The 27,915-nt window shown below is 39.9% G+C and overlaps 1 protein-coding gene across 2 annotated transcripts; it reads right to left on the reverse strand.

Moving 5' to 3' along the window:
* Positions 1 to 659: 659 nt before the first annotated feature.
* On the reverse strand, positions 660 to 27,841 carry POP1 (POP1 homolog, ribonuclease P/MRP subunit). 2 transcript variants are annotated; one of them, XR_008464966.1, is made up of 16 exons: positions 27,624 to 27,841; positions 25,852 to 26,034; positions 24,836 to 25,011; positions 22,238 to 22,486; positions 21,604 to 21,691; positions 21,114 to 21,289; positions 20,237 to 20,487; positions 20,007 to 20,100; positions 19,108 to 19,219; positions 18,027 to 18,146; positions 12,231 to 12,346; positions 10,683 to 10,874; positions 9,623 to 9,777; positions 8,462 to 8,800; positions 4,717 to 7,669; positions 660 to 754 (listed from the first exon to the last, which is right to left on the reverse strand). XR_008464966.1 is itself a non-coding variant. In XM_054192233.1 (15 exons), exons 1-15 carry the CDS (start codon positions 27,742 to 27,744, stop codon positions 7,009 to 7,011), a joined length of 3,033 nt encoding a protein of 1,010 aa, XP_054048208.1. In that variant the 5' UTR covers positions 27,745 to 27,841; the 3' UTR covers positions 3,871 to 7,008. The 2 variants fall into 2 exon arrangements, 1 of the variants encoding a protein (XP_054048208.1); XM_054192233.1 differs by lacking the exon at positions 660 to 754 and having other exon boundaries at positions 3,871 to 7,669.
* Between the last annotated feature and the right edge of the window lie 74 nt (positions 27,842 to 27,915).

Below are 27,915 nucleotides of genomic sequence, written 5' to 3' on the forward strand. Positions count from 1 at the left end.
ACTGTTCACACAGCAGACTCCTAAGAATCAGATTTAGTGCCCGTCCAGAGAAACAGCTGAAAGACTGTGTTGCTGGTGGCACGTGTATCCATTTCCTCGCTGTCCTGTGGGAGTACAGGTCTTGGAAAAAATCCAGGTGGGAACTGAATCCACCTTTCTAGCCCTGGTGAGGATGCCCGAGCATTGCAGGCGGGCCAGAAAACACTACTTGGTGCATCTTTCTGCCTTGTTTAAAAATGTGAATGACAGAACATGTTCCCCAAACATTATCTTGCTGCAGGATTTTAATTATATAGAGCATAAGCTCTATATAACAGGGAGGCATTTCCCAGGACTTCTGTTTTTCTGATGCGATCTATTTTACTGCCTCTGCAACATCAACAGGCTGCAAGGATGCTTTCCACTAAGAAAAAGGAGCTGAGCTTAAGGCATTTTTACAAGTTAAAATATAGTATGCTATTCAAATTACCTTTCTAAATAAAAAGAAAACTCAAGTTTCAAACCATAGTGCTTTTACCAGGAGAGATTAAAAACGTCTCTGGCTTTGGAGGTTTTGCTTTAAAGTTGTGTCAAGCCTCTTCTGCTCCTCAGGCAGTCATGGAAAATTATTTCCTCCAAGAGAAAAAGCAATTTAACTGTACGGTCATCAGGAAGCCTCTTACCATGAGCGTCACGTGTTGTTGCCCACGTGCAAATGCTTGCACAGCAACATCGCGTATCGTTGGTGAGCTTTAGCTCCGCCACTGCGTGCTACCTGTAAGCATAAAGGTAAGTTCTTAAAGACACGAATAGAAACTACAGCTTTTTTTTTTTTTTTTTTAATTTACTCTAATTCTTATGAATCATTAATGCCTCAAAATACAGGGAAAGTCTTAAAAGTACTAATAGAAACAAAAATTAATTCTCTTCTAAGACTTTCCCCGGCCTGCTACTTTATCGATGCACTAATGCTTATTTTCATTTCATTCTCTTTGAAAAGAGAAGTTTTTAGCCAATTTCATACCTTTTTGTGATTTCGTTTGGAACCTCCTTGGTATATTTGCCAACTAATTTACAAAAATCATTGCATTGTAAAAATATTCCAGAAAACCTGTATGCAAATGATTCCTGTAAGATGTTTTGTCTTACAGGAAAATAAATTATCTATCGTTAACCCTTTAACCCCTGCTGGTGTGTATCAAACCACTTCTACATGCATCTTAAAAAAAAATAATTAAAAATCACTGCATTGAGCAACTTTTAATCTGGAAAGTGTACTTTTAATTTCAGCTTTACAGTTTCTTCTTCTGTGCATGTACTCTGGATTTTTTGAGTGCTAAGGAAAAGTAACAGACTCTGATGTGTGTGGTCCCTCTTTCACACCCAATCCAACCCATTCTGAGCAACTGGCTTCGCACGTGGGTGAAGCTGCCTTGGGTGACACCTGGCACAACTCGGGTAATATTTTTCAGAAGTACATGTGTGGTATTTGTAATTAATCACAACTGTAGACACATAGGATTTGTCACTAGAGCCACAATTAAAACAACTGGGGTGTCCCAAATGGGGAGGACGAGGTGGCTTATTTCTCAAGTGGCATTTAAACTCATTTTTGAGTGCTAAAGCTCTAACTAGTTCAGGTTTTGCCTGTCAAAGTTTGCTTTCACTTCATCTTTTTGCTAAAAGAAAAAAAAAGAAGAAAAGAAAAGAAGAAAAAAAGAAGAAAAAAAAAAGAAGAAAAAAGAGAAGAAAAAAAGAAGAAAAAAGAAGAAAAAAGAGAAGAAAAAAGAAGAAAAAAGAAGAAAAAAGAAGAAAAAAGAAGAAAAAAGAAGAAAAAAGAAGAAAGAAGAAGAAAGAAGAAGAAAGAAGAAAAAAGAGAAGAAAAAAGAAAAAAGAGAAGAAAAAAGATAAAGAAAAAAGAAAAGAAGAGAAGAAAAAAGAGAAAAAAAAGAGAAGAAAAAAAAAGAAGAAAAAAAAGAAGAGCCTTTTTGAAAGGCCCAATGAAAAAAAGAACAAAACCAGGAATTAAGAGAAGTGATGTGTGAGAGTGAGCCCTGACAGGCACACAGATTTACAGATGCATGAGCTCTCCTGTCTGTCACAACCATTGTATTCTTTTTAAAAGAAAAAGTCTTCTGGGCTGAGAAACAGGATGCTGAGAGAAGGACTGAACTGAAACAAACAGCCTTTCTCATCCTGGCTGTTTATTTGATCTTCACGAGATGAAATGAAATGCTGAATTGCACCATCCTTTCTAGAAATTACAGTAAATCCTCACATATTTGGATCATGAAATTTGAGCTGCTTTCTTCCTTCAGACCGCTTTTTCATTCTCTGCTTTATTCTTCCTGTGCCCTGGATGTCTTTTTGATTTCTATTTCTTAAGACTCAGGCTTAGCTGTGCAAGGCTGTCAGATTAGCAGCACTGCTGCAAGCCCATGATGAAAAGACAGCCAAAATATGTCAAGTAAGCTGATGCTGGTACATGTTATGCACATCTTGGAGTGTCTAAAAAAATTCATTAAAAATAAAACCTTCTGTGTAGGCATTTTTCCTACTACAGAAGAAACTGTATTTCTTTAAGGAGGGACCCAATGCGACAAATGAAAGCTGTGTTTTGTGTGTTCTGTTCTTTTGCCACCTCACTTATTTTGCAAACTACCTTGAACTCATTAATTTTATTTTGTCCAGGGTCAAGCAGGCTCTGACTTTCAAAGCTGCCACAAAATGGTTTCAGCCCATCTCCCCCGTCCTTTCCCAGAGATCTCATTATTCAGTACAAGTTTACTTGCTCTTGCAGGGATTTGATGAGACCAGTGCTCACAAAGAATTTTAGTACAGCTGAGTTGAATTTGCAAGAGGTGAACTGTGGGTGCTGTTTAGATTGTTGACCTCTGGGAAGAGCATTTAGAAGCACCTGATTTTGGGGTTGGGTTTTTTTTGCGTGTTGTATTTTTGGAAAATAAAACACTAATGCTTTTCTACTTTTCTCAGTTTTAGCGCTTCAGAAACCTGCCTTTGGTAGCTTACTCCCCCGAGCTCTGTTCCTACTACCTATCTCCCATGTGAATGGATCAGGTTTGACTTATCAGGCTCTTCCAGATTTAGAGCACGGAAAGAAAACCGTCATGCTGCATTTGACTACCCTCTGTCTGCATGTGCCATGATCCCCCCAGGCTTCCCCATCCATCGAGAGGTCTGTCAGCCTGCCAATTATTTTCCCAGGTTTGTTTCAACAACCCCAGCTGCCTTTCTGCCAGGTAACTTCTTCCATTACTTGCATGTTGCTAAACAAACGGATTGCCCTGAACGTCTTTAACAAACACAGAACAATCTGGCCAGGGTCCCACCTCACCTTATTCCACAGAGTAATCACCACCCTCTTCCGCAACCTCATTTTCTGGATTTGCAATGGTAAAGAATGTGCATTTCAAAGTCATAAGACCCTCAGCTTGGTAGGTCTACTAGTCACTGTGGCTGTCTTAATATAGTGGGCAACTACCATCTAAGTCATGGTCCAGGCTGGGAGAAGACCCTTCACCAGGTGAGTCTCAAGTACAGCATTTATTCAGCTGCTCTGAGGGAGCTGTAGGTAGAGCTACAGGAGCAGCGCAGTAGCATTCGAGCTCTTCACTGCTACAGATAATACCAGAATTGCCTTCTGGGCTTCACATCAGCTTCCAAAAGCTCTTGCCAAGCAAGGGACGAGAGCTAAGGGTTCGTGCTGGCATCCATTTTGAGACAGTTCTCTGGAGAAGAGCATGGGAGCCAAAGAGCTTGGGAGAGCATCTTTCACTGAGCGAGAGCTTCCTGGGTTCCCCAAAATGCTCATGTATCAGAGTCCACAGGAGCTGATCCAGATGCTCTGGGGTAGTTAACCAACAGGTAATAACTGCAGTGAGATACAGCCCAAGAACAGATGTGTGCTGCAAACTACACCTGGTTCAACATGATGAACACAGACAAACTGTCCAGCTGATGCACGGATAACACAGGTTTAATTACCCACAGTTTGATTATCTGGTGTTGACACAGTTTTTATGACTCAAGTCACCCTTGAGACACTCAGAATCTAGAAATCCCAACCACAGATAAAAATTTCCTTGCAGCTACATAAAGTCACAGTATTTTTCTGACAAACTTTGGCTGAGAGTTTTGAGCATTTTTAACTTATCGGGCTTGCAGTATATTTTACAAGGAGAGTGAAGTCTTAAGGCATAAATCATTGACTTAAAGGAAAACAACTGTGTAACAATATTACAAGATATACAGAACAGGATGCACTTGGATTCCAGTTTCTGTTCACTGGCTCACCAGAGAGAAGGATCATAAATCAGAAATAGGGAATGGAAATCAAAGAAAAGTAACAGGAAGTGTCAAAATGAAAACCTGGCAGAAATTACCAATAGGAGGAAAAGAAAAAAGACTCCAGATGTTTTTTAAAAAAATAAAAACCTGGGAAAGATTCAGTGGACAAAAGATCTACAAGCAGAAAAGAAAAAATGATAGCTTGGGTGGGGGGCTTCTCCTCTTTCTTTCTCACATACAAGCCAGGTCTAGTGAGGCAAGAAAATATGCATCTACTAAGAAGATGAGGGAGGCGAAGCGGGGAAAAAGCCATATAAACATCACCTCCCCTCCTTTCTTCCCATGAAGCAGAGCTCTGGAAACTCTGATCCTAGAAATATTTCAATCAGGCTCACAATTCAAAATGTTCATTAAATACAGGATTATTACCACGAGAGAACTGGATCGGAGCAGCCAGGCTGTAATGTTTAAGGGGCTCCTTATTCACAGATACCTCCAGGCTGCCGTGCTCACAGTCACCGGGCGAGGAGCGTGTGAATCCCAGCCCCGCGCAGCACCAAACTTTTTCCTCTGGGGCCATCTGCCGGCTTTCGCGCAGATGCTTCTCGGGACCTTTCTGGCACGATGATTGCTTTATCAGGTGCATCAAAGGTGAGCGATGCTGGAGCCATTAGGCATGATTTCTCATGGAGCTGCGGTCCAAGCTGTGTTGGAGGCTGCGTCCTTCCGTCCCACATGCTGCCATAACTCCAACTGGCGTGTGATTTCTAAATCGGACTTCAGAAGACTTCAAAAAAAATAATCCAGCTCCGCTTCTCATACTTCCCTTGTGATCAGAGATGGTCTCCCTCCTTCCCCCTGTACTCGGCACTGGTGAGGCCCCACCTCAAGTACCGTGTCCAGTTTTGGAAAAGACACTGAGGTGCTGGAGCAGGTCCAGAGAAGAGTAATGAAGCTGGCGAGGGGTCTGGAGAACAAGTCTTATGAGGAGCAGCTGAGGGAGCTGGGGATGTTCAGCCTGGAGAAAAGGAGGCTGAGGGGAGACCTTATCGCTCTCTGCAACTACCTGAAAGGAGCTTGTAGAGAGGTGGGGGTCGGTCTCTTCTCCCAAGTAAGAGGCGACAGGACAAGAGGAAATGGCCTCAAGTTGCACCAGCAGAGTTTAGACTGGATATTAGGAAAACATTTTACACTGGAAGTGTTATTTAGCATTGGAACAGGCTGCCCAGGGAAGCGGTTGAGGCACCATCCCTGGAGGTATTTAAAAGACAGGTAGACTTAGTGCTTAGAGATACGGTTTAGTGATGGTTTTTGTCAGAGTTAGGTTGATGGTTGGACTAGATGATCTGAAAGTCCCTTCTAACATAGACAATTCTATGATTCTATGTGTGTGCCACGTTTAATCCACCAATGACCCTAAATTTTAATAATTGTGGAGGTAAGGTACTCTAAATCCTTCCTCCAACAAACAGCTTCAAACAACATTAACCTATTCACCTAAGACTTTTTCAAACAAAACCGTGAATGAGGGAATTAATATGCAGACTGATACTTAGAAAGACTAAGTCATTAACTGATCCATATTTAATTTCTTAAAAGAATCAAGCTAAATCAGTAGATTCCCGAATCAAGAATAGATTAGATTTTTATTTGTACATGATCATTTCAGGGTAATTTTACCAACTGGTACAGATTTGTATCATGCTGCTGCTAAACTACAGTGTATTATTGTAAACTTGTTTTCAGGCTGCTTAACTCAAGAATGGCTAGAAGCTTAAGGCTATCATTTAAAAAAGCCCCAACAAAACACCAAAATGAACAAATCAACCCACCTCACCCCAGTCAAATCAAACACCTTTCTCCCCTCACCCCTCCAGCATACTTTACAAGTTTTACGAATTCGAACACTCCTAAACCATACAGTAAAATGAAGAAACTTTCAATCCTAGCACATTCCATACAAAAATAACCTCATGTTTTAAGGAACCAAAATATCCCATTATTAACAGAATGTATGCTGACCCACCAACAGCAATTTGCATCTGAAAGCCTTATTACTTTTCAAAAATAGGGTTTTCTCTCTCAGACTAGAGAGAGAGAGACTGATAAGCTTTCCAATTTAAGAGCTCCAATTGCTATAATTCAAGATTATACAGCCAGGCTATATTTTATTTGCATTTCATTTAAGCACAGAGCTTTTCCACCAAAGTAAGTACCCTTCTGCTTTCTTAATAGATTTGTCCACTTTGCTCCGTTCCACTGCAGCCACATGCATTCAGACACGAAGAATCGGGAAAAGCCACTTGCTACATACACCGTACCACATCGCATGCACTTACATGTGAACAATGCACTGGAAAGTTAGAATCCATCTGACCAAAAGATTTCTAAAAGGAAAATAATGATTTTCTGTGTATTGTTATAGCATCCACTGCTCTAAGGTGAAAAATGAACAATATGCTTCTTTATCTCTAAAGAAGATCATAATAATGGATGCATTCACGTTAGAAATCCTTAGCAATGCGGACATCAGACGTAATACTAGGTCTGTTTATGCATTAGTTATTTTCATGAATAATGCTACAAAGCTTTTTAATTATTTCATAATCCTCCGGACGTTATTGGGGCTCAGAATCACCTCAAATTTGAGACAGAAAGGCCACAAAAGACAAAACCGACATTCTTTGGTATTTTTGGCATTCTACTGCATTGCAATGATACTTAAACCTCAATATTAAGTCTTGCAAATCTGTACTGTAAAGATGCTGGAGTTCTTAACAAAACAAGCCCTTTTTTATCTGCTGGCTGGTTGTGTAACATATAAAGTAACCCCGTCAAGCTAACAAAACCCAGTGCTTCTCCACAGCCCACAGCCAACGAAAAATCCCCTCGACTGACATATCCCAAGAGAGTTCTCGAACAGTGGGAAGTAACATCTGGGAGAACATCTGACCAAAGACCAAGAATGAGGTCTTCATGTTCCTCAGTTGTTTCTTTATCTGGAACGCTCAGGGGGTCACTTTCTAGACCCTTTGTGTTATCCTTTTTCTTCTTCTTTTTCTCCTCTTTTAGCTTCTGTACCTTATGCTTGAATATGTCATGATGTGTGGGTTCTTGAGGACCACAGAAGAGTTTGTCTTTGCTTAGATGCAGCAAGTCATCTTCTGTTGGGATGCAAATCATGGCATGTAACTCTGGGTTCCCCTTTCTCAAGAGGGTCAACTTGACCCATACAAGAGCCCTTGGGTAGCTCATCAAGATTGGCAAAAAGACATCTTGAGTCATTTCCTTCTGTCCCAGTCGAGAAATAAGGCGGACTCGCCGATCTTTTCCAGCAGTGGGATAGCACCAGGCTGATAACTGCTTTAGTAGTTTCTCACTCCTATTAAAATTTTTTAAAAATAAGCATCAAGGATAGTTATTAACAAGTAGTACAACAGATGATTAAAAAAACCCTAGAGCTTTTTGTAACCTTCCAAACTGGTATTTGTATCATGCTGAGCACAAAAAGAACATGGGGCAGTGGAATTCATGTGTGAAACTATTTCTTTAGAAGGAGACATTACTTGTTAAAAACGCCAAAACTTGTTAAATCACAAATGCTGTAAAACCTTCAGTGACATTAATGCAGTCCAGAACTGCCAATGTTTTCTTCCCCTGATAATTACACAAAAATGAAAGACCTGCATTCAGGCACTTTCCAAACACTGTTGCTGCCCTCATGCGTTGCACTGGAATGCAGAGGATTCTCTATTTTCTTTATAAACCTTATTAAGTAGCACAAGAACCACCTGTGACGATATATTAGAAAAGAGAATGCAAGCTGATTTACACAGCAACAGTTTAAGAATCACAAATGTGAGCCTCTAAAAGTTTCATCTACCTCGAAGTATACAGAATATGCCAACTCCAAGAACACACTAAACGCAAGAGTGTTAAATTTAAGATAATTTAAGAAATTTACTTCATCTAGTCAGCAAGGTTGCTGGGGAAAGCAGGAGAAGGACTTCCACTCAACAGCAAATTCTGACCCAAGATAAAACTATTTAATCTCCTCACTGTATTTGTATCAAATAATTCTCTCATCTTAATAATAAAGACTGAGGTCTTCCTTTCCCCAATTTAGTAATTCCCAATGAAGAAATAACACTTCATATGTATCATTTTGACATACCTGAGAACAATAAAGTCACTTGTTGTCATAGATTCATCTCTCTCACCAAAGTCTTGGGCGCCTGTAACACCATCTGTCTTTAGGACAGCTTCAGAGCTTGTTATTCCAACAGTCTCCTCTATCTCACCAGTCTCAGAGGAAGCTTCTTTGACCACTTCTGCTTTGGGGTCACAAAAGCGGTGGTCTTCAGTTGCACAGCACTCAGCGTGTGGGGAATGTACAGATTCTCCTGAAGCTTTCATTCTCCCTTCCCAGTTCTTCGTCAGCTGTCCCCAAGGACAGATGAAAGGGGACAGAGTGCCCAGCTTGACATAATTTGCCCTTTTTGCAGGTGGACGCCTAAACGATAAATCAAGTAGGTAAGACTATTTGTTTCCTGGGCCCTTATTCAGTCCCTGTCACTTCAAAAGTTTAACTGTCTACTTTGTCCTGCTGGTCTAATAACTTTTTCTGTTTTCAAAACCAGGTGTTTAGAACAGAAAGTTAACTGTGCATTCCCTTTGTTTAGCAAGAATTTTACAGTTATACTTCTAGACAACACTGCTGCATTTTTGACCACCATATGCTTTCAGCCATGCTGGACATTTCTGTGTACTGTGACTGACACCACTACATTTTCCTCTAAATTTCCCCTACTTCCCCCTCCTTGCTGGAAGGGGAGCCAACACCAGTTGGTACAGAGGACACTTCCAGCTACCCCATACTCATGGTTAGGAGTTCTGTATTTACTGGAGTGAAAATGAAGGCAAACTTCAGAATACCTGGCATTTAAAAAGTGGACACTGACATATACCTCTTCCTTCGCTTTATTCTGTTTCACTTAGCACATACTTTGACAGTTTGCCTTTGCCTTCTCCTCCCTCATTGGCTGCTAAGGCAGCTTGAAATAGCTTTGTTTATTTTATTGTTATGCAGCCTTGTTACAGCCTTATAACTGAGCATATCCCTGTGAATAGAAGGCTTTAGTTAATTTATATGCACTGTTTAGCAGAGCTTTTCTGTTAAATACATCTAGGATCCTTTTGTTTTTTAGAATATTGGGCTTTAAAACACTAGTGGAAGATCTTAAAGTAAGTCCAGGTCAAAATGAACACAACAGATAATTAAGGGAATATTTCAAGCATTTTTCATTCTTGCAATCAATTTTGAAGTTAATATTACCGTTTGAATTTTTCAAGAAGACTGGTTTCCAGTTCTTTGGCAAACTGCTTTCCTGCCTGGCAGTCTGGGAAATCATTTGGAGTGTGAGGTGTTCTTTGATACTCAGAATGCTTTAAAGCCTCTTGCAAGCCACCAACTCGTACACCTTGATATATCTGTTATAAAAACCAAAACCCAAAAAAGCAATGTTGATACTGATTCCGGGTTCCTAACTGAAAAAAAAACCCACATTAATGCTCCAGAAGCTACTGTCTTAGAAAAAAGAAAGTCTATCACTTTAGCTTTCAAAAAATATAAACTTAAGTATGGTTTTCACAGTTCTAGATGCTCATTTCAACAAAAATGTTAGTCATGCTCTTTAAATTTAATTCTGAAAAAGCTATCAGCAGAACTGAAGAGAATTTCACAGGTTCTGATCTTGTATGTTGCCAGGAATGTCACATTACTTCGAATAAGTCACTGCCCAACTTGTTTTAACTGTACAATAGGTATCACTGCAATTAAACTCCCTGCGCATTCAAAAGCATAAATTTAACTGCAGAAAGACATTAAAACTGCCGTCTAAACATTCAAAGCAGGATACTCCAAACAGCACCAGAGAAGTAACCAAGCTTAACTCAAACTTTGTGTTTTAAGCTCTCTCCCAAATCAGAGGCAACCAATTTGTTGACACAGCAGTGGAAATAGCCAAGCTGGAAATGGATTAGCAGCAGGCACCAAATGATTTCTCTTTAGAGACATATGCTCTTAGAAACACAAAGCCAAACAGCTATAGCATCAGCTTGCGTCTCCTTACCCCACTCTGATTTCCTGCTTTAGACTGCCATGTGGGCACAGTCATACCCAACAGATGATATGGAAAGCTATTGTTCACTTTTAAGATTTTAAGACCAAGGCTCTGTCATCAACCAGTTCATACACCCTCTTTTAAAGTGGGATTTTGATCCTGTAATTACAAACTGGTTACACAATGTGAAGTATACTCTCTAAAACTGACTGTTTTGAAACAAATTATACAATTTGTCATATTTAGTTGCAATTTGCAACTAAAGTCACTTACAAAAGGAATCCAGAAGGCCATGCCCCAGCCCTTTGGGAGATAGATATCCCAGCCGCTCCCCCATCCTGGTAGATCTTCTCCAGCCATTTTCCCTGGCTGCTGCACCAACAGTATGGGAATCTTAGATTCACGAGGGCCCAAATCAAGGTGTGATCCAGGTACCAGTAACTGAGCTCTCATATGGTTTAAATCCTGAGAAGGAGGAAACATTTCCCATAAGTTAGTACCCATTTTTCTCTCTTCTAAATACCCTTCCAAGAATCAGAAAGGAGGTGATCTTATAACTAGGAAAAATATACTAGTAATATGCTACACATTTGAACTGACCTTCAGCGAGGCATGAAATATGGTTTTAGAAAAAAAAAGTACTAAGAACCCTTTTTCACCCCTTCTTACTTCTACAGACCTTGATGGAGGGCAGGTACTGAAACTCAGAGCAAAAACGTACAGCACAGATGAAGGAGGAAAAACAAGTATTGCAACTTGGTATTCATAGATTTGCGCACAAGACTAGGCTGAACAGGTGCTTTCAGACAGTCTGTCAATACACAGAGCAAAGCTGAACTACATCCAGGGAGATGGGAAGAACATTTGGTCACGAAACAGTTCCACATAAAGCATGCTGGCACCAAGGCTTTGTCAATCACCAGTTGTTATATTTCATTGTACCACATTAAGAATACACGTATAAAAAGAACAGACTATCAGACTGACTCTTTACATGTCCCTTCTGCATCAGCTGTTCTATAAGGTAAACATTACATTTCATGACAGCATTAAGAACACAAAAAGACTGTGCTGCTAACTGTTATGTGCTAATACAGTATTTTCTAAGTACTCTGCTTTTTCTACACTATGGCAGCCAATTCGGAAGAGCACGAAACTAATTTTCATAGAGAATATTTAGAGACATGTTTCTGCCACGCAAATATTTTCTCTTCTTGATTACAACGGTGCCAAAAGTTTATCACATCTTGTGACTAAATCACCATTTTACCCATGCATTTTATGGGTTGCTCCTCCATTGTCAACGGAAATGTCAAGATGTATTTCAAACCTGTAACAGCACATTTAAAGCTCTCTACAAATCACAAGTATTGCCCAGAACCCCTACAACAGTGTGCTGCAGTTCAGAACCAGAGGGATTTTTTTCCTTCCAGCTTCCGTGACTCTTCTGTCAGAATTGTCCTGGCTATGACAGAGGAGTGAACCACCCGGGCCTCTCTGTGCCACTTCATCCTTTTTATCTGCTTTATGTGAGTCAAGGTGATGTAGGAAAATCCGATTCCAAATGCTTCTGTTAAATAAACCTACAACTACTTGGTCCTGTAGACAATCCAATAAAGCTTTCTTTTAATTGAATCCTGAACAATGGTTGTGCAAGAACATTACGTAAAGGCCACAAAATAAACACTTCAGCTCTGCAGCTAGATGCTATGACATTAGGAAACTACTGCTCTTGGATTTATACAAGTTTCAAGAGTCTCACTCAATGGACTCTATGGACCGTTAGCTCTTTTCTCCATGGCAATCCACCTTCTTAGTTACCTGCTCTGAGATTTTATTTTCAGTGACGTTCTTACAGATGTCCTGGTCCCAGATAAAGCTGTGAGCACAGTCTACAGGCACACCCTCCAGGTACAGCTGCCTAACTTTATCATTATCTACAAAAGAAGAGAACCTTCAAACAAAATTCAAGCAATTTTTGTGGCTTAAGTATCAAATTACCAAAACCACTCCACTATCATAAGTACAATGAGCAGACAACTAAGTAAAGAGACTACTAAAAGCTTAAAAAGCATCACTGCTTCTGCAATATCTTACTACCACATGGTTTTCCAAATACAAAATATGAAATAAACTGTTAGTTTTAGAAGCATTAACCTGGCATTCTCTTACAAACAGGCATTTATTATTACAAATGACATGTCCTTTGGCAATGTAAGTTACATCTTTCACATGCCACCTTTAATATTCTGGAATCTGGCCTTTCAGGCAGAGTGTAAAGCTTAACAGGTTTGGTGAAAGTCAGAAAAAGCAACACAACAAAGCCTAAAATAAGTCCGTCTAAGTAAACTTGTAAGAGAAGCGAGGATGACCTTTAAGAAATGTATATACAGGAAATACTTTTATGTATGACTAGCATGCAACTACTTATTGAGCACCAGCTTCCCACTCTGGATCTTTTCAGGCTTTGTACTTCAAGGAAGGGATTATTCTTTGCTTATGTCTACACAGACCAACAGTTGCGTGCATTACTGAAGATAAATAACACTTCTAACTTTAAAATCGATCGTTGAGGTATTAAATAACCTATCTCTTCTTCAGCTCCACAATCTAAACAAAGCAGAGAAAATATATACCTACCTTTCGTGATCTATGTATTAAAAGCCTTCAGTGTACAGTATGTAATCCATGATGATTCGTATTTTAAGTAAAATAATTCTTACCAATAAACAATACAATGAACCCATTAAGAGTTTTGTGATTAAAACTTACAGGGATTGCTGCTCATTTTGTCATCTACAAGGTCTTACATATTAAAGGAATATAATGTGTTGTGTTTCATTTTTTTTAAATCACTTAACCTTTCAAAAGAAGATTCAGCTAATTTTTCCAGTTAACATTGACAAAGACTTTGAGCACAGAAGATATGGATTATTCAGTGGTACTAACACAATACTGCTGAACATAACTGCAATAATTATTTAAAATCTGTAATCTTCAAGATGTCCACATTATTAAGAGTTGTAAAATCATCCGAAAAAATATTAAATATGGCAGCACTCCTGACAGTTTGATGGTGTTAAGATGATGCTTGCTATGCATCCTTGCTGATGAGTTACATTTATATAAGAGGAAGAAATACTGAAGAGATTATCAGATTCTGTCTTGAGATACAGCAAATATCAATGTCTCAAAGGAAGGAGAAAAAAAACAGCAACAAAACTGTGTGTAGTGGTGATGGGGAATTCCTTCCTAACTCTTACACATAACCAAGGGGGAAGGGCACATAGTTACAAGAAAACATACAGTAAGGGAAGTGACTTTCCCCTCTTCTGTACAGAAAGCATTCATGAGTACTAGAATCTCTTTATGTTAAGTTATCTAAACACATTCTAGTTCTTTCAACTGGAAATTATTCACTGTAAATTTCTCCGGTTTTTTTTAATCACTTCTTTCTATTACCACAGTTTAGACAGTCTATCCCTGACATATTCTTGGAGTTCTTTACAATTCCTATATTCTATAACGGCATGAGTATTTTTTTTTTCCACTTTAGAGAGCCCTTTTAAGTGAGTCTCGTTCCATCACCACAGTCCATACAACATCCCCCTCACTGCCCTAAAAAACCCTTCTCTAACTTGGTACATTCTTTCTCCTTGATCCCCATTGAACTTGGATAGTTTAATCTCCCTGCTAAACATACTATAATTCAAATTATAATCCCAAATCCTCACACTAGTTCTCTTTCTTTCTTACTGCTCTTCTGTTTTCTTCAGTCCACATTTTAAGATTGCTGGGGAAATAACTCTACTGATGAACAAGTTGCTGATGATAGTGGAAGTAAGATGTTAGAGGCAGTATAGGAAATAGTTGTATCACTCAGCACACAAAGCTCAGCGACAATCAGCACATTATCTGCTTCTGATGGTGTCAATGGTTGGTGCTTAGACAATACAGAGAGAGGAAGGTTTTGTTCCATGTAAGCTGTTGTTCTGATTTGCGTTGCTGATTATCTTAACAGTCTTAGAAGACAGGCCTAAGAGTAAGAGTTCTATTTGAAATTTCTCCTTTCCTCTGTGAGGAAATGGCAGAAAAAGCAAAAATATAAGCACTGCTAGGGAGCAGTCTGACAGACATATCTACCTAGGGGTGCGTACCAGGACAACTGATGCCGGATACCTAAACCTCTGCAAGAGATGCATTTACAGGCAAAGACTCAGGCTTTGTGCCTGCAGAAGGAACTTCAGCTCACTTATCTTCCACGATGCATTCTCCTTCTATGCATCTCATTCACTGACTGTTCACAAGCTCCACCATACTCCATATGTTGAGCAGTTTTTAAGGCAGCGGAATTTGCATTCTCCCATAGAAGACAGTAAAAGCATATCAAAATGTCGGGAGCATACTTTAAAATGGAGAACAACACTAATTTGCAGTCACATAAACACCGAATGCTTACTGGGAAACTTGACTTTCAGAAGGCATAAACCTGCTGAGAAGGCAGTGAAAAGTGATTTATTCACAAACTTTCTATCCCCCAGCCTGAAAAAATGAGGGCAGTTCTTTCATTAAATCCCATCAGCACGTATCTGTAACACACAGCTTGCACACATGGCTATGCATGCAGGAGTGAGAGTAACTGGGAAAGACTGAAATTACCTTTGATTGGTTAGCATGTCACTGATAGGGAAAAACTACAGAGGCATATCTTAGAACAGCATTTTGGAAAAAAAGGGATATGGACAGATGTGTATCATTTCACAGATTGCACGTATGACAATCCACAGGCAAAGATGATGGCTGTAACTTAAACTATTCATGCACTTAACAAACAATGAATAGTAGTAAACATTAGTAAAGATTTCCCAGGAAAATCAGCTAGCTTTTACATAGCATTAAAGAACAAGAGAGGCTAAAGCACAGACAGAATCTGCTAACATATGCAGTGCCATTGCAACCTTACTAATACTAACCCTAACAGTATTTAAATGTCCAGGAAGTAAGAACAGGAAAAAAGTGTGGAGTTCCTTTTAATTGCTCTATCAACATGACGTCATTAAGGCAAATAAATGACTGCTAGCATTTCTTAAATAAAGATCAGCTCACTATATTATCACATCTGAGTAAGGTTACATCAAAACCAAGGGTCAGAAAACAATTGGTTTATAAAGGCAGTGAAATATGCAACAAGACGCCACACTCCAAGGAGATTATAAACTAAGCTGACAGAATTCAGGATGACCTTATAATAGGTCTCCTGAAACACTACATTGTGGCAAGAAAGCATAATGCTTGCATAGAGAGAACAGATTAGACATAAAATGCATTCTGCAAAATAACTGATTATGTCTAGGCTTCCTTTTATTAATACATATGCAATTTTACTTTTTCTTTCAAAATACCAAGAATTAAATGCACTCGAATGCTTTCCCCTGACTAGAAAATTATAAAAATATCTGATCTTAATAGCCTAACATGCATTAATTTTCTAGAAGTATTTAAAAAAAGGTACCTTCTCTGCTTTTAACTACTAGGAGGCCCATTAAGGCAGAGATATAACACAGGTAGCAGCTGTCACATAGCCAACCACAAAATTAGTTTAGGAACAACAGTCCTCAGAGAGTAACAACAGTCTCTGTTTCCAACTAAATGCTTTGGAATACTCAATGAGGGAGACAGGAGAGTGGCAGTTAGACCTCCGTCTTGAGTTTCTCATGTAGGAGAGATGAACTACTATGCCGTAAGATTCCGCCACTGCACATGCAATATGTATGCAGGAGATTGTGAATGATCCTGTAACTCTTCCTACAAAGTCACTCAGGTGGGAAACACGGAAAACAGCAGCGGCTCCCCCTGCTGAACCGTTAGTTCCTCATACTGTCTCCTTAACTGCTCCTTGTAGGAACGCTGGCCCCTCCTTTTCTGCTCCCTTACTATGATGTCCTTTATATTTTCTACTAGAAGGAAGCTGTAGGCTTTCCGCCTACTCAACTTCTTTAGTAGTGACACGCTTGTGTAACATTAAGTCCTTTAGCAGAACCTAAATTAGAAGGTATTGTGAAGTCTGGCTTTCCTTGCTAGCCGATCAAGGACCTTCGCCCTCTCCTGAACAAAAGTCAGAGAGGGCAGATACAGTTTTAAGTTCATGACAAAACAAAAAACCACTCAGAAAGGAACCAGAAAGCAACACCAGATTTTCTGAATGCTTGTGGTTTAGAAGATTTTTTTGCAAGTGAAGGAAAACCCCAAGTAAAAAGATCTTGAAAATAGACATTTCCAGCCAGCCAAAAGAAAAAAGGCATAGGTACTTTCTTCTCCTTGACTCCCTATCTTACATCATTATCTTTTTACCATGGCCCTCCTTCCTGAGGGACAACCAGCTCTGGCAGTGGGAGAGAAACTACTATGGGACACTTCCAATGCCTAGATGCCTCCTGCTGATCTTGCCTTCTTGAACACATCTTCCCAGACATGACAAGCAGAATGAAGCAGGCCGAATTACTTCTCGTATTTGCTAACTCCTTTACTAGCTCAAACCAGTATCTGTAAACAAGTGCTACACAGCTCACCTTACTTCTCGGCAGGAAGGAACCAAAGTAGTGGTCATGTATGCTGCAGCATTTCCAACAGGAACATTAATGATGAGAAAGTTAGCTGAGCAGAACTAATTAATAGGAGAAAGGCTGTTCTAGATATGGAGGGTAGAATAGGAGGATGTAAGAAAATGCAGACAACGGAGTTGTGCAGAGAGCTAAAAGACAGTAAGTAAAATAGGTGTTCAAGCTGATGCAAGTGAAAGGTGAGGCCAGATTCTAGTGTCTTGCAAACACACCACCAAGGAAATGTATTTTCAAGCCTCTGGAGCCTTCAACTTGTCCTATTTGCTACTGTTTGCTAGCTGGCTATTATGTTTCTCATATTAGGCGAGGCAGTCTGTGTCCAGTCAACCTAATTGGAAATGCCTACAGAGCACTGTACACAAACTCCATTGTATACTGTATATGCTCTTGCACATTTTTTAAGGATGTTCAAATCCAAATGAATTTGAATTTTGCACTAAAATGTGTAAGTCAGCATTGACGTGAAAGTTTCAGAAGTCATGCATGCATCTTTGATTTTTTAACATAACCAGCATCTTGGCCGTCTGAAATGCTAATCTTGCAAAAGTAATTTTTTTTTTCCAGTGGAATTGCAACTTTCATCGCTGTAGGACTATAAGCCAGCAACAGCAGGTATCTTCTTGCAGAGATAAACAGCATCAGGAAAACTAAACACCAAACAGAAACTCACTAAGTAGCTTTTAGCACCTGGTTGGCCTTGCCAGGATTCGAACCTGGATCATCTGTATGGTCAGACAGAGGCTTCCACTGAGCACAAGACCAGCTTTGGTGCATGTCCCTGCCTCACAACTGCTGTTCTAAAACCTATGCAACTTTCAAGCTGTTTCTGTTCTTTAAGGGTTGTGGAAAGGCAAAGGAATCATTCAAATGCTAGAGGAAAACAGCAAGAGACAATCAGCAGAAGGTGACAGTAAATGAAAACACAAGTGTAGAGAGAAACTGAATCTCTTGCCTTTAGCAGTTCCATGAGAAGCATAATACAGGCAAGGCATTTTACCTTGGTATTTTTCAAAGTCTGGCATGGCTTTTGTCTTCTTTTTTGGCAAATTCACTCGAGGATCTCCAACAGTGAGGCCCAGTATTGTACCTGGTGGCAATTCTGATGGCGAACTTATCCCTTTAAAAATACACAGATGAACGTTGCCATGAAACCACCAATTAAGTTGTGATCTTTTTCTGCACTACTATTTTGTGCATTTTTGCCTGCAGGGATGTGACACCACTGTAAGCCAGAGAAGCAATGCAGAGTACTCAATCTAACACGTTTTGAAAACTCACCAATGCTTGTTAAATGCCCAACGACAAAAGACCACAATAGCAGCATAAGACTTAGCTTGCAATTACATTTATGCTTAACATAGAAGTGAGGTCACTCTCACAACTCACAGACTCAATTCATCCTTTATATTTGGCACATCTCCTAAAGAATAAACAACCTTTTTTTTATACTTGCCTGCCACAGAAAGGATAATAAAAAAAGTTTTTTAAAAGTTTTACCTCATCTCTGCTTAACTGCCTCACATTGTATAGCTCAAGTATGGTGTTACATCTACCAAATCCAGTTCCTTACCTGATTCAATGCTAGAAAGTGAGGAGATGTTATTAACTTTATGATACTTTACAACTGAGCCAAGTATCCAATGTTCATTAGAGACAAAAATATACAAAGCAAGGTATAATACTTTCACTTTGGGTAGGAGCCTACCATTTTATCTGTGTACAACTTATTGCCTTAATTTGGTGTGTATGGGGGAACAGAGTGAAAGTACACAACAGACTGTATACCCACCAGCAATCTCAAATCTAAGTTCATGAAGATAAGAAAAAACATTCAATTTATCTATTAAGAGTTTGTACTACACAAAGGATTAAAATTCCCTTGAAAAAGTTAATGTGACATTTCTCAAATCTTTGACATGCCACAGTAATTACCTAAGCACATGCTCAATGGCATCACTCTCTTGACCAAGCAAATAATAAGCGCTTCCAAAGTGAAGTCAACTTAATAGCATGCCAGTTTTGACCACTAGAGTTGAGGAGTCTCCCCTTCCTCCCATAGCACCCGCATGCCCAAATACCTTCTAATAGCTCAAAGATAGCGCTTTGACGTTGATGAAGAGATACTTTTTCAGAGTCATTGCAGTTTTCTACCCACCAGTTATTCAGTTCTGTCTCTGAATCTGCCATCTCCTGGAAAACAACACATCTAATTAAACTCAAGTAGTCACTCAGTATTTTCTATCAGTAGGAACTCACTCCCAGTTTCCCTTAATTGCTATGGTTGTTTTCTTCCTCCCCACGTCTCAAACCAAAGTATTTTTTTCCTGATGCAGTCTATTCCTATACTCCATCTTAGAGTAATCCCCAATAAACTGTTCAGTTTAACCTGTGTTCCAAAAATAAACAAAGCAATCCACAATGCTTTCTAATTCTGTCATTGTTTCTTACAGAAAGTCAGAGATTTCACCGCCTAGTCATGTTTGCTGCAAGAGACAAAAAACCCCACACTAAAACCACAGTGATGCTATGTACCAAGAGGTGGACAAAATACTAAATCCTGGAGAAATTGCATATTTGATTGAAAACACAAAAGTTTTCTATACCTTACATGTCTCGCCCTTTCGCTCTGGCTCATCGCTCAAGAAACATCATCTATGTTTGGTCAAAGAGAATATGAATTGTTCTGGACCTCTCAGCACAATACATCACTACAGCAGAAACTACACAGCCTGCTCAACAGCACCACTGCTTCTGTTTTCTTCCTATCCCCCACTTAAAATCCAGATAGCAGTTCTTCCCAAGATCAGCGTTATTAAGGTGGCTCAATACAGAGAAGCTAACAAAGCAGAAATACACACGTTACACTTTATAATAAGGAAGGCTTGATAGTTTATGATTCTTTCTAGCATAAACAAGCTTGCACATTCTAGAAATCTTATTAAAATTACAGTAATATCCAAACTGCCAATTTCCTTACTGTTTGGAGAGAAGCAGCTTTCAAGGTCCCTGTAAGGATGGAGTGTGATAATGGGCCAATCAAACGGTATCTGAGAATCTCCATAGTTCTATCACTGAAACAGAGGAAAATTTCAGGTGAATGTCCAATCGTACAGTACACAATATTTTTTTCCCCTAGTACTGTTAAGCCAGAATTTAGCTATATTAACTGGTTATAGGTCACAGTTTTTGACTCTGCTGTGAACAAACCTGATCACAATGCCAGTAGTCTGTGAGATCCAAGAGTAGGACTGGAATGGATCTCTAGTGCCATCACCAATTATTTTTTTCACTGGCACAGCTCTTTCTCCTTCTTTATCCTCCTTCTTCCTTTTCTTGCCAAGGCTGAGAACAACATCCATTTGTTTTTCCTCTTGAATTGATCTTGTAACAGGCTCAGGAATATAGATGTCTTGAGGCTCTGTACACTGAAAAATTGCTTTTAACTCTCTCAGTATGTCCTTAAGAAAAATTAAAAGTTTGGATTAGGATAGGCAGTGCACTGCAAAGCTTAAGTACAGTTTTAAGAATTACACTCTACTATTTATTTTCCTATATCGATTTAAGAGAATAAACTTCATTCTGCTGAAGTCCAGGGCTTACTATTAAGACCTGAATGCAATGCTGAATTTTGCTAAGAATTTATTCTCACTCAAATTAATGTAAGAAAAATTGCCAGTGCACAAAATTGTTATTTTTTAAAAAAAAAGTTCATAGCTAAGTATCAATTATGATTATCTGTGATGAGACCAAACAGCCTGTTGGGGGTGCCAGTGGGAAGGATGTAAATCAAGCAAAATCATATTGCAAGCGTATCCTGAAGCAAGTGGCACAAAAAAAAAAACCTTTTAACAAGCTCAAACACTAAAAAAAACCCCAAACCTCAGAGGCACACAGCTTCTGCAAAAGCTTTGTAAAAACAAACTGCAGCACAAAAATATAGTTAGAGCAGAAACAGTCTTCCAACTTTTAATTCCTAAAGCCATCTACTATATCTAGCTCTTCTACACGTTTCAGAAGGTATCTTCATCATAAAAAATGTACAATGCATAAAGAAATCAGAGTTCAACTGTAATGAAAAAGATACCTGTTTGAGAGCTGGATGCATCCAGATCCATAACTGTCTGTTTTCAGAGACACCCCTGGGTTTCCAAATAAATGTAATGGGACCAAGCATATCCTCAGGATAGCGATCTGCTTGGTAAAGATTCAGGGAACCCTCGAATCTTCCAGACAGACAACAAGCCTCTTCAAATGTTAATCCTAAAGAAGATGATATTTATTGAAAAACAAAGTAATCTTTCATTTAAAAAAGAAAATTGAAATTCAGTCTGGCCGTTGGGAGAGTATCAAAGAAAGAACATGTGTTGCAATTAGTTTATTAATAAGCAACTGAAAATAAGAACATCTCCTCCAAGTATGAGAGGTTTTAATTATGTTATTCAACCAAAATCACAACTCAGTATCAACTCTGTTACTACTATTGAGATTGATTAAAATATTAAAAAAGGAAAAGGATGGCTCATCCTTTAGTCTATTCAGAATCTTAACTTTATTTTGAACTACAAAAAATTTACCTGTGTCAATGCTACATATTCGAGCAAGTTGCTTCAGAAGTTCATTCTCTTTACCAGTCAACTCCAGGCAACAATAATATGATAAGTCCTGAAAAAACAGGATAGTGGCCCAGTGAGAATAACCCTTGAAAGTGAGCCTAGCAAGGAAAGACCAGACAGGACCTTCACAATTTACACTGAAGTAGTAATTTTTCATTCAAAGAGAAACAATTTTTCTTTTTTGACTTAAAATTGTTACAGGAGAGCTGTCAGGCATTTATTACTTGAGGGCCAACCTGCCTCTCAAACCAACAGACCAAAAAGGACATGGAACAAAGCACCTGTCTTCAATAGCATCCTGCTCAGGCAGATGACGCAGGGATTCATTGAATCTCTTAGCTCTTGAGAAGACTGAAGATGCAGTACTTCAGTCATAGTTACCGTAAGACTCTTCTGAAGGTTCATCTTGTTCTCTCTGATACTCACCGCCCTTCACTGCAATTATGAAATCACTCATTTCATACTTAGTAGTTATTAACAGCTGACACAACAGTACTTCAAAGAGACAGAAATACTCATTATAACTGAACTGATGATTACTTCACCTTGGCAAAATAACAAAGAAAACAAATTAAAAAAGAAGTAAATGTGATACCTGAAGAAGGCAGTGGTTTGTCATGGCTCGGTAACAAGCCCTGTAGCACTTCTCTGTAGGGCTATCTCCTAAACAATATCCCCATTTCTTTACCATATGAAATCTCTTTGCATGCCAAATATGCGTTTCCAGCCAAATATTCTTTCTTTGCCTGCGATTAAACTCTGCTACCAAATTTATGTGGCGCCTTCTAGCTTTGCGGCATTTAGTCTTCGACTGTTCTTTTTTCTGATGTACAGCTTTCTCTGCCTGTTTTTAAAAGAGAGGATATTGAAGTGAATCTCAAAAGGACAAACTTCTGTAAAAGAAAAATGCTGACATACATAAGGATACAGGAAGCACTAGCATTAAGTTATACTTTATTCTGATGTTAGTTCTCCATAATACTTGAGGCTGACTAACACTTCAAAACTTTATACACAAGCCCCAACCACACAAGTGCGTCGAGGTTTGACTGGAACCCATAGGTAAACCAAAATCCACGTACGTTCAGAAACTTCCCAGTGAACAATAAGATCTGCTACTTCCTGCGTGAAGCCCGACATCAATATATCCATATGAACAAATGAACATGACACTAGGAACACCTCGAGATTTGAGCTTGTACAGAAGCAGTACAGACTCTCAGACTGCCAGGTAGGACCCTAAGGATTCTACAATGTGTAGAAGCAAACAAGAAAGGACTGTGGTGGTGTCTTGACCAAATTCTTAATAAATACCCAGTCAAGCTCTAAATTATTATGGGTGAATGCATGGCTGGAGAGAAAGGCTTGACTCTCTCATCAATGTTTGATTTGTCTTTTTGTGAAGAGAAGTGGTAGAAAGAAATAGGGACTGTATGACACACAAAAAAATTCTTGGACGTCCTTTGTAAGCTCACCAAGGAATAGTTGACAACAGACCACTGGCTGTAAGAAAAGCACAGGAATGAGAATGATAGAACATCACTAGCAAGACAAACACGGAAAACACTGAAGCAACCCACGACATCAAAACAGAAATGCAGAAAAAAATAAAATATGTTCGCATCAGACCCATCATTCCTCTGCAGAGTAGGCAATATAAGCCACTGGATCAATGGTATGTGACTGACTGCTTCAGAAAGACAATTAGAGCAAAAAGGATGTGTATTGTAGATGAAGAATGTGAACCTTTAGGCTTTTGAAGAAATGAGAGATAGTGAAGATAAATGTTTGGATGAAAATGGTTATGATAAAGGATCTAAGAAAATGCAAGAAAATGCAGCAGAATTGGAACAGTTAACTTTAAAGAAGCAGACTTCAAACACTGAAAAGTAATAGGCAGAACGTTTGCAAAAGGAAATAGTTCAAGAGATATGACAAGCTGCAAGAATACATGAAACAAAACAGCCTGCGCAAACACACAAACTACATCAAAAGACCTGAGGAGAGGAAACATAGCAGAAGAAATACAGCTGCACCAGGGCCAATTAAATAATCACAAAAATCCAAGAATCATACAAGGAGTGGAAATAAGTACAGGAGAATAAGCGTGAGCATGTTCAGAGAAGTCAGAAAAGCTATCATGTGAAAGGAGTTAAAAAAGCAGGACACAAAAGAACCAAGCATAAATATTAAAGAAAACTAGATTATTTAATAAGGATAAAGCACATAACCAACTATGCAAAATAGCCCACTCCTTCTTCCCTCAGTTCTCAGAAAACAGGCCAAATTACATCTCTTGTCATGACTAACAAAGCAAAAAGAATGCTAACCAGAGCACTAAAAGAAGAGATACAGGTTAGGAAGATCCAATAAAACATGCCCTATGGAATGTGCGTGGAAGGACCCAAAGCAATTTCCAAATCATGAACAATCATCTTCAGGAACTAGGGGTGGAAGGAGTAAGATCTCAAAGAACTTAAAAAAAGACAATGCAAGTGAAAACAGAATGCAAGAAATATGTTAATCAGTCAACCTTAATCCACAGCAAACTCACCAAGCAAACTCACTTGATCACTTTAAGAAGTATCTAGAGATGATAAAGTGATCAATGCCGAAAGACAGTGAGATCATTTCACAATAAAATCCTGCTGAACCATTTTTTATTTTTTTTTTCAAACCTATGGGAAGGCCACAGTAGGTAAGAAGCAAGTAACTCCACAGGAGCATTCTGACTAAATGTTCAGTTTCATGAGCAGCCAGGAACAGTCAGTTCACACGTCTTAAGCTGCATGCAGCCCACCAGCAACTGCAGTGTACCTCCCACGCTTGAGCTACAACACATGAACCATCGTGCCAGTCATGAATGGGCTATGCTGGCTTGAGGCCCGCGGGGTCACACCTGACAGCTGTGGTGGGGTGCAAGGCAGACAGGTGTTTTTGGGGACTCATGGATCTCCTGTGACCAACGCACTGCCTGAACAACCCCTGCTGAAGTGGGGAGTTTCTATCATCGTTACTCTAGTAACTTTTCAACATGTCCGATAACCACAAAGCCAAGTGGTTAGTGAGGTTTGAGAACCTGTGTACGCAGGGAGGTTTTGCAGATAAGCTCATTAACAAATGTACAGCTGAACACTGTGCATTAGCTATGCACACTATATAGTTTATCAAATACTATAGAACACACTTGTACCTCTTTCTTGGCAATCTCTTGGAGCCGCCTGGGTAGTCGTTTAATATTGTGACTCATAGCTCGCCTTCGCATGTGCCTAGGTAGAGTCTGGAAAACTAAAGAGTTTGAAGACTTCTGCGCAACTGCTTTCAACATGGCATTGATCTCAGCAGCACGAGCTTGAGCAAAGGCAGACACTGGAATGAAAAGAACTGCATCAGAGCATGACAAACAGCAAAATTCAAAGAAGGGGACACTACCTATGTTACTGAATTCCAGCAGAGTACTCCTACTACATCTTGAGACAAAAGTAAATACTCTATACTATTACTGAAGAAATTTCAATTCTTTAGATATTCTCAAGCTTACAGATATAGTTAAGCAAATACTTACACATTAATGAATCTGAAAGCCGTGGCATAATCAACAAGTTCTATTTGCATTAAGTCCTGCTTTATTAAATTACTGTAGCAATCTTTTCAGGTGGTATTCAGAGAGATGAAATAAACTTCAGCAGGGAAAAAAACACAAGCAGTAATCATATTACAGACCATTTTAAAATGATGAAATAAAAAAATTCAGTGGTTGGTCTTGTTTTATGCTTATGGAAGTGTATCTACATTCAGAGCATCGCCACATTTTGAAAAGTTAATCTGCTCTCCTGAACAAACGTTCTGTTAGATGAAAAGTTGTCTTTAACTCACATCATAGGCAAAAACAGTTCCATTGGCTACACTAAAAGCAGATGACTGTCAGTACTCATCTTGCTGGCAAACAGAAACCTAAATCCATATCCCTCATTACAACCAAGTGCAGCTTTTCAACTCAGATGTCTGAAAGGACTCATTGAACAACAGCTGGTCATTCATTCCTGTACACAACTACTTCTGTATTTCAGAGAAAATCAGGAAAAACGGAAGAACATAGCATCAGTTCTAATTTTTGCTCTTGTACAAAAACAAAGACAGATGGCAAACTTAAATCACCAGCACATTGCCTTGCACATATACATTATGACCTTTTCCTTATATACAAACCTGTTATGTATTTTGGTATTTCCTCAGAAACACTCTGGCGTCCTCCTTGCCATCCTCCTCTTCCTCTCCCTCTCTCTCCTCTATTTTGCCCTTTTGGAAAATACTGGTCTTTCCTGTAAGAAGGCCCAGATGACTGGTTCGAAAATTTCTGCTGCTGATACTGCTGCTCACAACGAATGTCTCCTGGAAGGTTTAGAGATGAAAAGAGGTAACAGAAATGCAAAGCAGTTTGAGTAACTGATAACTATACGCAGTCTTTCCTCATAAGATTGCACTGCACATTCCTCCTATTATATTTCATATATGTATCACAATTAAGTTATTTTTTAATGGAAGAAATAAAAATGTTGCACTGTCCTGGAGCAAGCCTGCAGTAAATTAAATAACTTTTGCACATTTGGAAAATGGTACCCAATTTAGACTTTGCCTCCAATACTTTAGCAGACCCAACAGGAAAGACCTGACTAAAATTGGTCTATACAATATCAGCAGTGATTTTTACTATTGTCCAGTCAGGGTTTTGGTACCCAACCAGCAAAGTTAATATCTTCCCTGTTGCCCCCCGATTTTTTTTTTCCATAAGGAAATGAATTCTTATCCCACTGATATGTATTTCTGTTACAGCAATAAATAAGGTAAGCATGACACATGTATGTTGGCTCAGTAAGTTACTTTTCTGGTGCAGGTATTTAAACCAAGATTGAAATTAAATAACTAAAGCCTACAGTAAGCTTCCTAAGGTACAGAAATACCTTTCAAGAGTGATAAGCACCTAACGGTACTTCAAGTTTAAGAAGGCACTGGAGTCCATATTTAAAGATTAGCTTATATTCAACCTATTCAGTTAAGTCTTGGTTAGGATTTCTAGTACAACTTGAGATATGGTTCTCAGGCAGCTCATGCTGGACAACTGGACTAAAAAGGGCCAAGACAGCCATTCCCACCACCCCTCCAATGGCATGAAGATGAGTGCTTGAAGAAACGTGGGACCATACAGTTCAAGGAGCTCCTCTAGTGAAAATCAACCTGTGTGTCAGGAGAAATGGGGTAAGAGATCAAAAAACACAAGTAACAAAATTAAAACATGGAATAGGGGTGAGGTGGGTGGGTGTGGAAATCAAAGTCCAATTGAAGCATACAGGATTTGGGTCGAAACACACAGATGAAAAAAGGCATACAGCTTGACAGGATCCTTCAGTCTTTAGCTGCAAACGTTACCAGTATAGAAAAAGCACCAGCAATGACCTAGCAACACTGCCATTTTAGGGAAATGCCTTGCTGCCTCCTGACAACACCTCTTCCGCAGATACAGGAGCCACAAGCGTCAAAAGGCAAATTGTTTGGGCAGGCCGATCTGATGGGAAAACATCAGATCATTTATCACGGGCCCAGCAGGCCAAACCTGCACCTCCTGCGGCTCCCAGGCCTGGCAGAAAGAGAAGGGAGGTCACTGGACGGGCCATAACGTTCAAATTCGTTTTAAGACGAGTAGCCGCGGCGGGTGACAGGGATTTGTTGTGCTACCGAAGGGATGTCGCAGAAAAACGTGTATTAAGGAGAACCACGGCTAGAGGAGTCAACGACGGGGGACGCGACCCAGCGATGTTCCCACACCGGGCCTGCCTCGCCGGCCGCCAGGGCTGAGGAGACCCCGGCCCTGAGGGGAGCCCGGCGTTGAGGAGACGGGGATACCCGGCCCTGAGAGAGGGGGGTCGGACACCCCCTCCGCGGTCACCCACGCCAGACCCGGGTAGGGGGTGCCGCGGCCGTACCTGGGGGCAGGCAGGCTCTGCTCCCGCCGTCGGGGAAGGGCCCCGGCTCGGCGGGAAGCGTGACGCTGGCCGGCTGGTTCCTCATCTTCTTGGCCCGCTTCTTCTCCTTCGCACCGGACATCTCCGGCAGGGTGCGGAGAGGGAGAATCTCACCAACCCGACCCTCACAGCGGCCCGTCACCCACTGCCCGCGCGGCCTCCGCCCGCTACACGCGGCCGCCCCAGCCTGCGCACTGCGCATGCGTACGGCGCAACGCCACATACCCCTCCCCCCGGGACTACATTCCCCAGA

This window comes from Rissa tridactyla, chromosome 2, assembly GCF_028500815.1.
Source record: "Rissa tridactyla isolate bRisTri1 chromosome 2, bRisTri1.patW.cur.20221130, whole genome shotgun sequence".
Taxonomy (NCBI): domain Eukaryota; kingdom Metazoa; phylum Chordata; class Aves; order Charadriiformes; family Laridae; genus Rissa; species Rissa tridactyla.